Source organism: Trichoderma virens (assembly GCF_000170995.1).
Source record: "Trichoderma virens Gv29-8 chromosome Unknown TRIVIscaffold_87, whole genome shotgun sequence".
NCBI classification, from domain to species: domain Eukaryota; kingdom Fungi; phylum Ascomycota; class Sordariomycetes; order Hypocreales; family Hypocreaceae; genus Trichoderma; species Trichoderma virens.
The window spans coordinates 412,672-427,785 of NW_014013662.1; the positions used below are offsets into that span (position 1 = coordinate 412,672).

At 51.3% G+C, this 15,114-nt stretch overlaps 5 protein-coding genes across 5 annotated transcripts; 2 read left to right on the top strand and 3 right to left on the bottom strand.

Annotated features, from left to right (window-relative positions):
* Window positions 1-110: 110 nt before the first annotated feature.
* On the bottom strand, window positions 111-1,845 carry TRIVIDRAFT_76450 (uncharacterized protein; the record flags this gene model as incomplete). The annotated part of the gene is made up of 4 exons (XM_014096690.1): window positions 111-713; window positions 790-1,044; window positions 1,196-1,429; window positions 1,551-1,845. The coding sequence occupies 4 exons, from the start codon at window positions 1,564-1,566 to the stop codon at window positions 256-258; spliced, it is 963 nt and encodes a 320-aa protein (XP_013952165.1).
* A 1,609-nt stretch (window positions 1,846-3,454) lies between these two features.
* TRIVIDRAFT_67185 (uncharacterized protein) lies at window positions 3,455-5,483 on the top strand (the record flags this gene model as incomplete). Its single annotated transcript, XM_014096691.1, has 4 exons — window positions 3,455-3,570; window positions 3,673-4,729; window positions 4,810-5,414; window positions 5,471-5,483. The coding sequence occupies 4 exons, from the start codon at window positions 3,455-3,457 to the stop codon at window positions 5,481-5,483; spliced, it is 1,791 nt and encodes a 596-aa protein (XP_013952166.1).
* A 2,290-nt stretch (window positions 5,484-7,773) lies between these two features.
* TRIVIDRAFT_76453 (uncharacterized protein) lies at window positions 7,774-9,752 on the bottom strand (the record flags this gene model as incomplete). The annotated part of the gene is made up of 3 exons (XM_014096692.1): window positions 7,774-8,476; window positions 8,597-9,101; window positions 9,179-9,752. 3 exons carry the CDS (start codon window positions 9,750-9,752, stop codon window positions 7,774-7,776), a joined length of 1,782 nt encoding a protein of 593 aa, XP_013952167.1.
* Window positions 9,753-11,692: 1,940 nt separating this feature from the next.
* On the top strand, window positions 11,693-13,524 carry TRIVIDRAFT_45024 (uncharacterized protein; the record flags this gene model as incomplete). Its single annotated transcript, XM_014096693.1, has 3 exons — window positions 11,693-11,833; window positions 11,968-12,785; window positions 12,843-13,524. The coding sequence occupies 3 exons, from the start codon at window positions 11,693-11,695 to the stop codon at window positions 13,522-13,524; spliced, it is 1,641 nt and encodes a 546-aa protein (XP_013952168.1).
* Window positions 13,525-14,117: 593 nt separating this feature from the next.
* Window positions 14,118-14,743, bottom strand: TRIVIDRAFT_210257 (uncharacterized protein; the record flags this gene model as incomplete). The annotated part of the gene is made up of 3 exons (XM_014096694.1): window positions 14,118-14,328; window positions 14,382-14,486; window positions 14,553-14,743. The coding sequence occupies 3 exons, from the start codon at window positions 14,663-14,665 to the stop codon at window positions 14,118-14,120; spliced, it is 429 nt and encodes a 142-aa protein (XP_013952169.1).
* Between the last annotated feature and the right edge of the window lie 371 nt (window positions 14,744-15,114).

Sequence of the window (15,114 nt, forward strand, 5' to 3'; positions counted from 1 at the left end):
ATTGCAAAATACTAAAGCCGCAGTTTCCTGATGGAAACGAGCATATCATAGGTACATTTTGAGCAAGTACAAATACAAGGTAGCATTTCGACATTAGGCGGGGTGGATGTTGCAACATCTGCCTTTGTGTTCTAGCATAGCCCGCAATTCTATATCATGACAAAGCTCTGCACAACTGTTTGCAAGGTACATTGATTGATACATGTTTATGATGATTTCAGTATGATCCAACTCCGGCAGGTCTTTCTCTTTCTGTTATAAGAAGTAATCTGGCAGCGAATTTCCATCCGCCGTCTTCTCCAGCCCCTGCTGCATATCCTTGTGCTGGTCGTTCTCCGGCGCCGCGGCAAACACGTTGAAGAATCTCTCGCCTTGCGTATTGACTTCGAGGACACTGGCCATGTTGCCGCATCGGTAGCAATAATTCGGCGCGCTCCACACAGTACTCAGTCGGTCGTCGTAGAGCACCTGGAAGCCCTCTTGGCAGAGCTGGTGGGCCCGGAGGATATGTGACATGTTGTTGACGGCCAAGAACTTCTTGACGACCTGCGCGCCAAACGTATAGCCCGCGCCGCGCGGCGAGAGCGAGAATTCGTCTCGGTCGGGATCCGGATCGGACCACACGAGATCAGCCATGGGCCCCTCGTGGGGGATTTCCCTAAAGCGATCTATGATTTTGATTTGGTCGATGGAGTGGATGGAGGGCGAGAGGCCTGTAGTTTGACGCTGAGCACTGGGTTTCTCATTTGATGGCATGGTGGGGTTGTCAGCTCCGAGCCAGGGACCTACCTCCGTGGACGCAGAAGATCTGGTTGTCGATGACGACACTCAGGGTCAAAAAGTCAAACATGTCTGTAAAGTAATGCCACACGTTGGCGTTGCCATATTTCCGGGAGCACTCGGTGTAGAATCCGTACGACTGCGTAACGCCGCGCGACTCGTGGTTGCCGCGGATCAAGTGCACGCGTTCGGGGTATCGGAGCTTCAAGCACACGAGTAGCGATATCGTCTCGACGCTGAACATGCCACGATCAACGTAGTCGCCTGCCATATATCAAAAGCTGAGTCAACGCCACAAATCCCACAAATCCCACGAGCCAGGCGTGTAACAGTAATGAATACGCACATGCACATGCACGGGCATATAGTAGGTATATACCCATGCATGGACATGTAACATGTGGAGGGGACGGACCTAGGAAAAGGTAGTTGGTGTCAGGGCAGTAGCCGCCGATTCGGAAGATCTCGATGAGGTCGTAAAACTGACCGTGGATGTCGCCGACAACGGTGATTGGCGCCTTGACGTGGACGACGTTGCTCTCGCGCATGAGAAGCTCCTTTGTCTTGGCACATACTGCCTCGATGACGGACTCGGCCAGGAGTTCCTTTTTGTAGAGGCGCGAGATGCACTCGTCTAGATCGACGGAGGCTGGATGTAGATGTCTTTTTGTTAGGCTGCTGCTGCTTGTTGTGACGAGGGGACACTGGACGAGGGGCAAGACAAGACAAGACAAGACAAGACAAGTCAACAGACAGCAAATAACACTCACCTGGTAACGACGGCATGGCGCTCTCCTACAAAGCATAGGATGGATCTCTTCAGCTGGGATGTTTTATGACGGAGCGGGCGGTTACACAGGCTGCACCATTGACGACGGAATCATCCAGCTAAGAGTAAGAGTCTGCAGGCGATGGTGTTTGGAGGGGCCGTGGCTGGATGCACCAACATGGTCGAGGGCCCGACGCCTTTATCTCACATGCAACGGCCTGGACGGCGCTCCAGAACCAGCAGATGAAGCAACTCGACGGCGATGGCGATGTGAATGTGGCCACAAGCAGGAAGCTTGGTTCGCAGCATGCAGGTTTCTGGGGATCCGCTAGCTGCAATTAGCTTTTCTGCTGAGAAATTATCGCCCACGCCCACACGAACTCGGATTTGATCCAACGCCAGCACTCGCTGGACTGTGACTGTGCAGTACGTAGTTGGTAGCACGACGGGGGCCCAGGAGGGTGGGTGGACTTCCACTGGCTGGCGCTGCTCCCGCCGCTAGCGCCACTAAACCGTGCAGCAGCAGTTGGAGAATTGCAGATTCCGGCGGTCGGTACTTGATGCTGCGAGGAGATCTCGCGCAGATTCGAGGTACCTCGCGGGTAGCGGTAGACCCTGAAATCCAAATCCAGGACGGGCACATCGCCAAAGACATCATCATACCTGAGACAGCTCATCACGCCTCTATGTAGGGGGTGATATTACTCGCAGCAGCTAGTTTCCTCGTTCCGTGTACTCGTAAGTATTTCTACCAGCTGTTCCCCACCACGCCGCTCTTCATGTTTCTCGCCTAAACTAATGACGACTCATCCTGTTCCATCGGCTTGTGCGATGCAAGTCGACGGCCGCTCGAGTGACACAGAGCAAAGCCACAGGCTCCTAGCCGATACCCAGGCGCCGAATATCCTGAGTTTTTGACCGCTCCTGCGTTTCCCCTACGCAAGTGCTTGCAAATGTTAGTAAATGACAGGTTAGCGAACACGATAAACGTTCAACCAGCGCAATAATAACGGCCTCTCCCAGTGCCTTGAAGTTGGTTGCCCAGGCACATGCACGATCCTGTACGAGTATTAGTTAGTCTTCAGCCACCTTTTGCATCAAAAGCAAGGTTCACCGCCACAGGAGCAAGCCCAAAGGTTTCAACTCAACTCGGCAACGCTTGTTTACTCTTTTCCTTCGCCAAACATCAACCTGCATAGGCGCATCTGCTTCTACTTTCCCAGACTCTCTTGCGACTCCAGCGCGCGACTCTGGTCAACCCGAGACTCCATCCGGGCTTCCTCCTCTCTTCCTCTTCTCGATACCACTACGGAGTACCCGCAACTATAACCACGGCTAAAACTCGGAGCTGGCCCCAGCTGAGACAGTTGCAAAGCTCTGTTGGCCTGTGCGCAGCCTCACGTGGCGGCTGATTCAACGCGACTTGCGCTCATCCGTTTGCCAGTCACCCAAACGACTGGCTCAGCTTCTCTGACCAGGGCTCATCGTTTTTTGTATTCTCTTTGTTTTGTTTTCTCTAGGATCCCCAGACTGCGCATCCGGCGGATGAGACATCGCTTCATCCATCTCGAAACGGCCTGGGGAGGGGGTTTCGGTTTAGAAAGGGGTTTATCGCTTCTAGGCCGTCTTATCCAAGCAAGGTATGCCTCACTTGCGCCTTGTGTGATGTGACAAGGTTCTGATGTGGTTGATGCTCAAGGTGACGGGGGCGATTTTCTTTTCTTTTTCTCTTCTTCGAGGGCACTTGACGGGGAACAGTGAGAAGGCCCTTTTCCTTGTCTCAAATCCTCGCCCAGTCGCCAACCATCAACTGCCTCAACCATCGTCGACGCCGTCGTCGGCTCTCTTCTTCACAACCTGATCCATTTCCTGTTTTAAAGCCCGTCGTTCTGCATCGTCACAGAAATGTCTGAATCTGCGCATCCTCATGCGGGGCCCTCTGATGACTCGCCGTGCTACAACTGCGGCGGCAGAGGCCACTGGGTTGTTGCTTGTCCGGAGCCGACAAGAAAGACTCCTGCGTAAGCCTTTCTCTCCCCCCTGATCATCTTCGCTCGCCTAGTCCTGATGACGCCCATTTTTGTTCCTACTGTTACATCCCTAACTGATATTCAACATTGTAGTGGCCTTGCCAACGCCTGGAGGAATGCTCCAAATGCCGGCCAAGGCAATCATCGGCAGCATCATGGAGGAAGCTCAAAGAGAGTAAACAAGGGGCCTATCATCACCAAATATGCACCTCCTCCACCTCCACCTCCACCACCGCCGTCTCACCCTTCGTCTCTGAGCCATGGCACAGCTTCATATCCACCACCTGGGCCACCATATCCCCAGCAGAACGCTCAGTTCCAGGCCCCATATGCTCATTATCCGCCTGCTGCGCACTACCCAGCTGGCTATGGTCCAGCCTACCCACCACAGCAGTACCATCAGCCGTCTTACGGTACAGCTCCTGCAGCCCAAGCGGGTTATGCAGCTCATCCTCCTGGGCCACCAGCATCACAGCCACCGGCACCATATCCTGCTGCGTACCCTTCGTATCCGCCTGCTGGGCCATCCAGCGCGCCTGGCTACCCGCCCCAAACTTCGTTCGCTCAGTCGTATCCGCAGCCGCCATACGGACTGCCCCCAGTTCCTTACCCTGTTCACAGTGGGCCTCATTATCCTCCTCCACCCAAGCCGCCACATGTTTCTCGTCCTCATTCTGGTTTGAACCAGCCAGTCCATCATTCTCTTCCACCAAAGCCCCCAAGAAGTGTCCATACGCAGCAAGAGCCGCATCGAGATCATAGGAACAGACGGAAGCATGATCGTCAAAACAAACACCGTGATAACAGACGCCGGGATCAAGGCTCTCGTCATCGCTCTTCCCAACAGAAGATGCAAAACAAGAATAACCGTTCTAACCGAGGCAATCGCTCTAATCCTAGATCCTCCCAGAAAGCATCGGCCTCGACCAATGCGGATAACACCAAAGGTGCTCCACTGTCGTCAGTAGAAGACCTTGAAAAGAATGCCAAACTTGGATCTGAAGCCCCAAAGGAAGGCTTCCGGGAAGATTCAACTGCGACCGAGATACCAGCGTCGGATAAGGCGCGGGCATATGGACACGAGGACGACCAGTCCCGCCAGTCTATTTCTGGTGAGCTTGACGACGACTCCGAAACGGCGGATTCTGAGGTATGTAGGCCTGCTCTTTGACGACTATTCATATGTCGCATTTCTCCTTGACCAGAGCGCTGACTAGCCTATGTATACAGTCTGGAGAGTCTACTGACGGCGATGAACCCGAGCCGGCGCGGACGCTCATATCTGATGACGAGGCAGTGTCGGCACAGGGTGACGGACATCCTTCACAGAACCCTCAAGATCATGGGAAAGACGAAACCTCAACTTCTGGTAGTTTGGCTCCTGACATGTCTCATCCCAACGGAAAGCACAAGCGTCGAGACGACGAGTCAGAGGATGAACGTCAGCCAAAGAAGTCAAAGGCTACCTCCTCGCTTGCACATGGTGGCCCAAAAGACGCTGAAGAGGACAACCAAACAGAAGCGCAGCACGATACTGAATCAGCTATCCAGGGCGACGATGTGCCAACTGTAGAAGAAGAAGAAGACGGGCCCATCTTGCCTCCCCTGGACCCTGAATCTCGGGGTCGATCAAAGGAGGGTCATCAGAGGCCGAAATCTAGGAACTCGTCGGTTTCTAGCCGATCATCCGACTTGAATTCACTGGAAGCTGAGCTCTTGGGGCGACCTGCTAAGCAAAGGTCTCCCGACGACATTGGTCTCCACCAACGGCAGGATCGTGTAGCAATGCCTAAGATGCAACGCCGCCGTCAACCAAATGCGGATTCTGCATACAGGTAAGATCGAAGAACGCTCTGTGTCGGGGTAATTTGAGTGGCTGACCTTTGCATAGCCGTCGTTGGTGATCATCCTCGCTGCCTGTTTCTTCTTTCAAATTTCGATTCGCTGCTTATATTCAGGCTCTTCTTCAGCCTTTTCAGCCTCACGTCCGATTTAAGATGGCTCCTTTCAACGTTGTCGGCCCCAAGGCTGCCTGACGTGTTTGTGCACATTGATATACTTTCTTCTTTTTTTCTTTTCGCATTTCTCTTGAGATGATGCAGTTTTTCTTTTTTCTTTGTCATTTCAGGTCCGCATGGCAATGTGGAATTTGCGTCAAAGTTACTGCGACAGGTATATCGCTGGCAGTCATTTCTTTTAGTCTCGCGACTACTAAGGGCCCCTATGCATGGCTGGCGTTTTGTTAGAATTCACGAGGTATGCGTGAATAGTTTCCAAATGATTTTCCTGATATTTGCTTTGCCCAGACACAACAAGTCTTGGATGCTTAGCCATGGACCCAGCTTGTCCCCTTGAACACTACGAGAGGTACAGCACCTGTTTGAACAATGTTTATGGCTTACTAGATCTTCTTCCCTTGATGGTATTTCATGACCCGTGCGCTTCGTCATTCATGCGTGTGAGACTTGTTATTCCTTGTTCAATCCAGCTTCTTGTGGCTATTTTGGAGGATGAGAGAGTATCAGGCTCATCGCAGGGATGCGTTGGAAGTCGCGTATTGTCTTGACCAGATTCGTATCAGATACATGAATCCGCCTATACGACCAGCTCACTTATCCCAAAGTACTGCCAGACCTGCCCCTTTCCAGTTCGCTTTTTCTTGTTACTCTCAAAAGCACCCCAAGAGAATTAGCCCTTTCCTCTGCCCCTTTTTGTTTGTGCTCAGATACCAAAGTTGTCCTCAAAGATTTACTGCGTTTTGTATTCACCGATATGGCTCACTCTTTAGCTATGTGTCGAGACGATGAGCTGCATAACCATAACCTCAGTAGGTATCACGACTTGGCGATCAAAAGTTCGATTCAATATGGACGGGCGACCTGCTTCTGGACATGGGCTTCACTCGAGTATATGGTGGACCACGTATTGCCGTAGCTTAGACGTTAAAATAGAAGAAGCTAATGCAATCAATTCCAAGACTCAAATCCACTCCAACATCTGACGTGATATTCACATGCATAGTCGTTACGTGATGCTACACTGCTATCTAACGGCTATTTTGAGTCCAGGCACGTGCCTAGATGCGTCCGATGCAAGAAAACCACCACAAACGAATTTTCCTCCAGGTGATTGGAGCAAGCAGGCCCATGTACAACGATATCGGACGCTGGAGTTGCTCAGCTGAGAGGGGAGGCCAGCTGGGGAAGCACGACATTGAAGGAGCTGCAGCTTTGTGTGATATGATGCACGAGATGCTTGCGCTGTCACACCGACGCGGTAGTGCCGGATTCTCTTTTTATGTAATTAAATAGGCATCAAGATCAGCCATTAAAATGAAACACGAGATCCCGTGCCTCTTTCGGTTCGCAGCGGCAAAAGATGTCGAAGGAAGGGAGGGAGACTTATCAAGGGAAAAGTGGGTGTTTTTGGTTTCCCTCGAAATGCTGGGACCCCTTGAGATTATCTTCCCATGTGAACACAAAATGAATCAGTGATCGGCACTCCCAGATGCTCAATCCATGCCAACCTACATGAGAAATTTCAAGGCAACTGGTGCACGCTCTTCGGCTGGAGGCGGGCGTTTAGTTGCAGCTGCAGCTGGCATTTTAGGGCATTTAGGGGGTTGAAGCTGCGTTTTTAGCGCTGGCGGGAGGGGACGAGGTGCAGTAGCTCCCGCTTGGGCTTTAACCCTGCTTTCGTGGAGTTGATGTCGAGTCTTGCGGCTCAGCTTAACCTGGAAGCATTGAAAGATGGAAGTGGTTTGGCTGCATCGAGTCAGATTTGAGACTTGGGGATGCGTGTCTTTGTCGGTAACAGATCCGAAATCCCACCCCCATGAATAGGTACCTTATTCTCTTTCGTTATTGATGCAAGAATATGTAGAATCATATATTACTATTTTAAATGATTGTATTATTACTTAGTAGTCCTTAAGTATTTAGGTATGCTACTGCTATTTTGCCGTCATGTAAACCAGATATTTCCCAAAAATACAATCTCGCTCGAAGAAACTCCGTTATCAATGGGGAAGGGGGAAAAAAATAGAAAATACAAGAAAATAATACATGGGTGAGAAAGCTGTGGTTGCTTGAACGGCAGGTGCCAACGTCGCTGGAAGGGAAGCAGCAGCCCTAAATCGTTAGATCGCAAGGGACTACATGTACCTTCGCAAGATGCAACTTGGAGCAGAAAACTCTACACTATCAGTGCATCAATCCCCATGCTCTTCAAGCCTTGCAGCCAGTTGATGCCGGCTTCACCATTGGAGCCTGGGTTCGCATCCTGCATCTCCCAGGCCGCCTTCAACAGCTCTATGGCCGTGAACAAATAGCCCCAGGGGCACGTCTCCCAGATGCCCAGCAGACGCTTCATCGCCCATGTGCGCTTTTCTGCATCGCGAGTTTCTGCTCCCGCGATAAAGGTAGGCCACGACGTAGCCTTGTAGTACGGATCGTCCACGCTAATCTGGCCCAGGTTCCCATAGATGTCGCCAACCAGGAACTCGGTGTCTACAGGGCGGACGGCCCGTACAAGAGGTAGTGCCTGCAAAATATACAGGCAGGCGGCTGACCGATGAGCCGAGGCGATGTGGATGCGACTTTCAATGTCTTGCACCCGAGGATTCTGTCGCAGTCTGTCTGCCCACGCCGGTATATCAAACGCAAGGGCCTCGTCGATAAGAGCAAGGGCCTCGTCCGCGGCAGACAGGGACCAGTCAGTGCACGGCGTCTCGTACGAGAGCTTGGAGGCTACCAGGATAATGTGAAGGATCTCCGGCGGGCATGACAGGTAGCTGTTGACTTCGACACGCTTCATGACCGGTAGGAGTTCGAAAGCATATCGTGCTATGTTGGTGGCGAGGCTGCCCGATGCAAGCGTTGACCCTAAGATGTGATATCTGTGGGTTAGTGAAGCGAAGCGGTGTCAGTTTTGTTTTGCCCAGTACGGAGGAACCCAAATCGCAACCCCTTTGTTTGGCAGACAGCCCAAAGTGAGACACAGAGCGGCAGCTACTCACATAAAACAATCAGCCACCACACAGTCACGCAGCATCCTGTTTGGCTCGGTTCCATTGCCTCCTGGTGTGAGCAAAGCTAGGATACTACTGGCTCCTTCCAAATGAGCCCTCCATCCCTTTCCGTCATTCTTTTCCAAGTCTATCAGATCAAATTTGATGAAGAAATGCATGGCAGCAAGAACAACTTCGCTTCCACCAGGATCCAAGGTGTCGAGCACTTCTTGCAAGTGGCCCATAGCCTTCTGCTTTGCCGTCAAGGCATCGATGAGAGCTTGCCTGGAAACCAGGTCTTTTGATCGTAACTGGGCGAGATAACCTCCGGGATCACTAAGGCCCGTAGGAATTGCAGTGATAGGGCGAAATATATTGGACCAGTGTATCGCTGAGGTGGCGACAAGAACCTGAAGCAGCAGAGGATGCCTGTTAGTCAACGGGATAAGATCTCTGAAAGGATTGGCCCCCGGCACATCTCGAGCCACCAAGTCTTTGCAGACGCGATCGGCAACTTTCAAATGCGTTAGTACAATTCCCGCACAATCTTCTTGCTAACCTGGGCTATTTCGGAATTTGGCAGTTTCTTACAATGTGCTAGGTAGTATCTTGAGTTGCGATCAAGGTCTTGGAAAAGAGGATCTGTCAAGCTGCCAATTGCTTGTGGCATCCACTTTCGATGCTCCGGCACCGCCTCCTGGATTTGGCTTGAAGCTGCATCTTTCGCTGACTCCGGTGCAGCCGACATCGTCGAATCGTCTCTCTTACCCTTTAGTGGCGGCGAGGGGCGACGACCAGACGCTTGCTGGACACCGCCCCGGGCAGATTTGCGCTCCCTGACCAGTGCATCATGTGCTTGATTTTCGGGGCTAGAATCGGGGCGACGGCCAGAGACAGAATCCGAGAAGGGTGGGAAGTAGCTGTTGGTGACGGAAGAAGAGGTTGGTGCAGAGCCAGAGCTGAGAGGACCACCAAGGGGAGTCCTGCGACTTGGTGATGGCTTCGGATTCCCATGAGCGTCAATCGCCTGAGTCCAGATGAAGACTTTGCCGTATCCAAGGCACTCCTGCCCTGAGACCGCACATTTGTGGCACGTCGGCCACGAGCGATCGCAGCGCAGTCGTCGACGGCGGCAGTTGTGACACGGTTTGCTGTTGCTTGGCATATACGCCGAGCTTCGTGCGGTCCGGTGACGGAAACTGTGTGTGCTTTCAGGCTATTCTGATGGAGAGCGGATGGCCGGCCTCACTCTCGCGCGTCTTGTCGGTCTAGCAACGCTCTAGTGACGCGCAACCAGGCCGGCATACGAGAGCAGCAGCGGCGGAGAGTCGATCGCTGGGCGGGCCTCTTTCACGCCTCTGGGAGTATGAGCATGGCGAGAATCTCGGGCCTTCTGCTAAGTTTTTTTCTCTTCCCCTTTTCGGTGGTAAGATCAGAACGCACGTGTGTCAAGGGATAGCGTCAAAACCAGCAGAGGTGATGCCTGAAGAGCTCCATGACGGCGAGGCCATCGTGATGTGGCACTCCAGCTAGCCAGCCAGTCAGTATCCAGCGGGCAAAGCATCCGGCCCACCATCGATTATCAATGATCCAGCAGCATAATCCCCAATATCCAACCCCTCCGCCCACGCCACCACCCCAAACGCAGTCTAGACGCTCAGAAGTAGACAAGCTTTCTCATCACGTCGCAAGCGCGCCTAAATGGGAAAGCTCTTGACATTCTCTGCGTCCGATGCACGGCGACCGCTAGGCGGGACCTGCAGAACTGGTAAGCATTGGAAGCCACCCTTGTCCTAGGTCCCGAAGCTTGTTCACCTGGTCTGCCGGATCTTGTCCATCCAGAGGTCACACAGGCGCCCAATACGGAAATCGCTTTACCCATGGCGCAGTGCGAGTACCTGAATCTCGGATGCGGGCTGGGATTGAAGGGTTCAATGAGAGAACAATGTTACAATTGGGGTTTAGGGCCTTTTCCGCGATCCATCATCCATTGTATGGCATTTCGGAGTGAAGAACGAAGCAATAGACACTGGTTGCTAAGTGCGCTATGCAAAAAAAGTCTAACCAACCAATCCCATTTACCCAGCGCATACCCTGCAAACTCTCTCTCCTTCTTCTGGAGACGAACATGTCAAGTAAGGGAACGATCTTCGGCGAGCTGAGCGGAGGTGAGAGAAGAATGACGAAGAAAAAATCTTCCATTAATTTTCTTTTCGATTTTCTTTTCTGGAGATTGAGAAGCACAGGGCTAACCAGGCCCAACTTCGGTATTCATTATCCCGGACTCCATCCGTGGCGCCAAAAAAACAAAACTACCCCTGCGACATAGTCACGATGTCTTCACAAACTAGTCTCTGCAGCCCCAGTTGGGCTGCTGCTACCGGGATTACAAAAGCCCAACTCTTATCATCTCCACCGCACGAAAATTGAACTGATTCTGGAACGAGGTCCATGACACATCGAATCCATGTTCTGGCTCTATTATCAGAACGCTGCAGAGAAAACGTGGGCAGTAGTTTCCATGGTGGCCACTCCGAACCTCACAGTCGGCTTTCATTCCGGATAGAAAAGTGTGGACCCCTTGTCAGATCTCTCGAGCTACGATTGCAATGAACTTCCCTAGATGGGAAACCTTTGGACAACTTTTGCGTTTGTTGCCGCTGTGGCTGGAGGGCGAGATGAAGGCAGGAGAATTCAAGGCTTATGAAACGGTAAAAAAGTACGAGGACCGACAACGGAATGCTCACTGTGAGACTGTTCACACCATGATAATTGCCGGCAGATGACGATAGCGCATAGCAATGGCGTATGATCTAGCAGAGTATGATTCAGGGTGTGGAAAATTGCTTTCTGGGCGCCCCGTGTCCGTAAAACATAAAAACTATATAAAAGAGAGCATGATGGCTTTTGGGTCAAAGGCCGAGAGGCTGGTATCACCGGCACTTGACGGATTATTTTCTCTCAAAGGCCTTTGAACACCATCTGGCTTACATCTCTTGAGAAGAGTCTGTTCTCCTCTTGTTCCGTCTAATCATTTGCCTAATCGCAATGTTGGAAAAGGACAGCAAGACACAAGTCCAGGATGCCGCCGTCCTTGTCACAGAAATGGGCAGCGAGCTTTCCCAGGACATTGATGTTGAGGACATTGATGTTGAGAAGCTAGGAAGACAGCGCCCCGAAGTTTTCTCTTCTACGTTGACAGAGGTTGCCTTCGTCATCTCTATCCTGGGCTCCCTTTCTATGGCGGTGGGTCTCTCTCCTTGACATATGCAAGCAAGCAAGACAAGTCACATTCCTTACCAGACGGAGTGCTCGTACATGCCTGTATTCCGTCCTGGAAGAAGTATACAAGAATAAGAAGCTAACTTGTTCCTCATTAGGATTTCGTCATTAGCGGCTTTCAGGTCGTTTTACCTAATTTGATCGAGCCACTCGACATCCCTCTGCAAGCACAAACATGGCCCTCGAGCGTCTTAACCCTGGCTGCAGGCGCATTCCTGTTCCCTCTGGGGCGCCTGGCAGACATGTACGGAGGATACCTTCTCTTCAATGGAGGCGTGGCGTGGACTGCGATATGGTCCGTCATTGCCGGCTTTTCTCGCAACTTCATCATGCTGGTCATCTGCCGTGCTATGCAGGGCATTGGCGCTGCCGCATTCCTTCCTGCCGGCATTTCTCTGCTTGGCCGGATTTACAGACCAGGCCCGAGAAAGAATATTGTTTTCAGCCTCTATGGTGCTCTTGCGCCTCTTGGCTTCTTCAGCGGTATCATTGTTGGCGGCATGGCTCAGGATTTGCTGTCTTGGAGGTGGTTCTTTTGGCTGGGCGGCATGGTGTCTGCCGTCTTCGGTGTAGGAACAATTTTTACGGCTCCTCGTGACTATGAAGAGGCACGCAAAATGAACGTCAAGATGGACTGGTGGGGAGTTTTCACGACTGTGCCTGGCTTGATGTTGCTCATTTATGCGTTGACCGATAGCGCGAATGCCCCCAACGGATGGGCATCACCTCAAATTCTGGTGACACTTATCCTCGGCCTCATCTTTCTTGGTGCAGCTGTATATGTCGAAGGCTGGGTCGCTGAGGCACCTCTTATCCCGGCAGATATTTTCCGCGTCAAGTGCATGAAGAGAATGCTCCTGTGCCTCTTCATTACATGGGGTGTCTTCAGCATCTATCTCTTTTATGCCAACTTTTAGTGAGTCTTCAGCGAGTGACTATTATATAACCATATTTTGCTAATTGAGAAACACAGCATTGAAACGATTCTTGAAAAATCGCCCCTATTGACCGCGGTATACTTTGGGCCTTGGGCTGGTGGAGGTCTGGTCTTGGCCACCACAAGCGGCATCATCCTCCACCTCCTGCCCGGCAAAGTGCTCATTGTTCTCTCCGGTATCTCAAAAGTCATTGCTGTGCTCATGTTTGCCATTATGCCTGATAACCCGAGCTATTGGGCGTGGATTTTCCCAGCCATGCTGTGCGAAGCCGCCTGCGTCGACGTTCTTTGGACTGTGAGCAATGTCTTCCTAACAACTAGCCTGCCAAAGAACCGTCAGGGACTTGCAGGTGCACTCATCAGTGTTATGCTCTTCCTCGGAGGTGCCTTCTTTCTGGCGATTGCAGACGTCGCCAAAGCGCAGTTTGTGTTGAATGGGATGGATCTCAAACATCAGTACAAGGGTGTCTTCTGGATCGGCGTCGGACTCGCAGGACTTGCCCTGATCATCTGCCTTTTCATGGACTTGGACAAGGCTGGCGGTGATTTCACTGTTGATGAGAAGGCCATGCGGAAGATGAGCAATGCATCTTCAGAAAACGAATCGGATGTGGAATCTGCTATTGGAGGTGCTCGCGTGGAGCCGATGCTGGGTGTCGTTGTTCATTCACCTGAGCAGGTTCACAATGATGAGCAAGCAGCCAAGGATTCAGTTTGAGTTGGGCGTTTAATTTGGATTTTGTGATTACATGGCTATGGGGCTAGTTTGGAGATTAGCATTATTGCGGCGTATTTGGGTTCAAGGAAGCGAGGCGTTTGGGAATCAAAATTGGGAGCGTGAAAGGGCATTTTAGTCGTGGTGTATGAACAACGAACGAATGTATTAATCAAAGCACACCTGATTTGAACGTTCATTCTGGCTGAATAAATATTTTCTTCTGATCGACTTCGAGGGCGAGCGATATCACTGGGGCAAGAGGAGTTTCAGAGAAAGCAAAATGTAAGGCAGAAGGCTGTGAGTGTTGAGGAGGCCATACTAGCTACAAAGCCAGGTAGGTAGGCAGAGGTCCTTGTGATACCTTGCAGTTAGCCAAATTGTGATGCAGGTGGAATTGTTGGGAATTTAGTTGCCAACTATTCACGTAGGCTCCACGAGCCGGGGCGAGATGATCCTTAGATGTAATAACTCTGTATTGGATATAAAGGCATCGAGTTGCCGTTGCATCCGATTGTCTATCAGATCTAACAGGATACAGATTATATCTTACACTCCCACTCAGTCCCAAACTTTTCCTCCTATGGCATGCCTTTCTAAGCATTGTGCTTCCTCAAGGTCTGCAGCAAAACAGGCGGGTTTGCTCCAATCATCTCATCGACCTTGTTGCCGTTCTTGTAGAAGAGAAAAGTTGGCATGGCGCGGATTCCCAGCTGCTGGCTCAGCTCGGGCAGCTCATCCACGTCGAACTTGACAAAATGGACCTTGTCCTTGAACTCTGGCTCTTCAGAGGCCCTGTCATTGATGCTGTTAGTATGCCATTGCCAGTTAAAAATTATCTTCTCGTCTTGTGGACGCACTTTTCCAGGATGGGAGCAATAGCTTTGCATGGTCCGCACCACGTTGCGAAGCAGTCCACAATGACCTTGTCCTGTTCCTTGATGACCTTGTTGAACTCCTCGGCACTTGAATCCTTGCTCAGCAAATGTACATGTCAATTTGATAGCGATTTACCAAGGGGTGCAGCTCACGTCTTGACATAGTGGACGGCCAAAGCTGGGCGGCTGGCATGGAAGAGGCGCTGCGATGCGATGCCTTGCCGGGCCATGGACGAGGCCGGACGGAACATCCGTGTTGACAGCATGTTTTCGAATGAAAGTTTCTTGTGAAAATTCCGGAGAAAACAGCGAATTGTGATTGAATGAGTGCGGATCAAGATGATTTATAAGACGAGTTTGGATGAGTTAATACCTGACATGAAGCACCCATTATTCTGGGAGGCAATTTAAGCGTATGTATGAGGTAAGCCAGTCGGCTCCGATTATCGATACAGAGGCATGACTAAGCTAGGACATGTACATGGTTAGGAATGTGGAGACTGCTGAGTGAAGCTATACACAAGCGTGTTGGTCTTGAATATTGCATGTATTTCAGGAATTTGTATGCGTTCTACCAGACCCATAGGCGGCTCGTGTCCCAGATCAAATGGATCAATATTCTTCCCTCCCCTTTGAAACCTTGATGGAAGATTTTTTTCTTCCCCGATATATAAACTTGACGAAGTATAGTGGATGACGGGATGAAGACATTGAT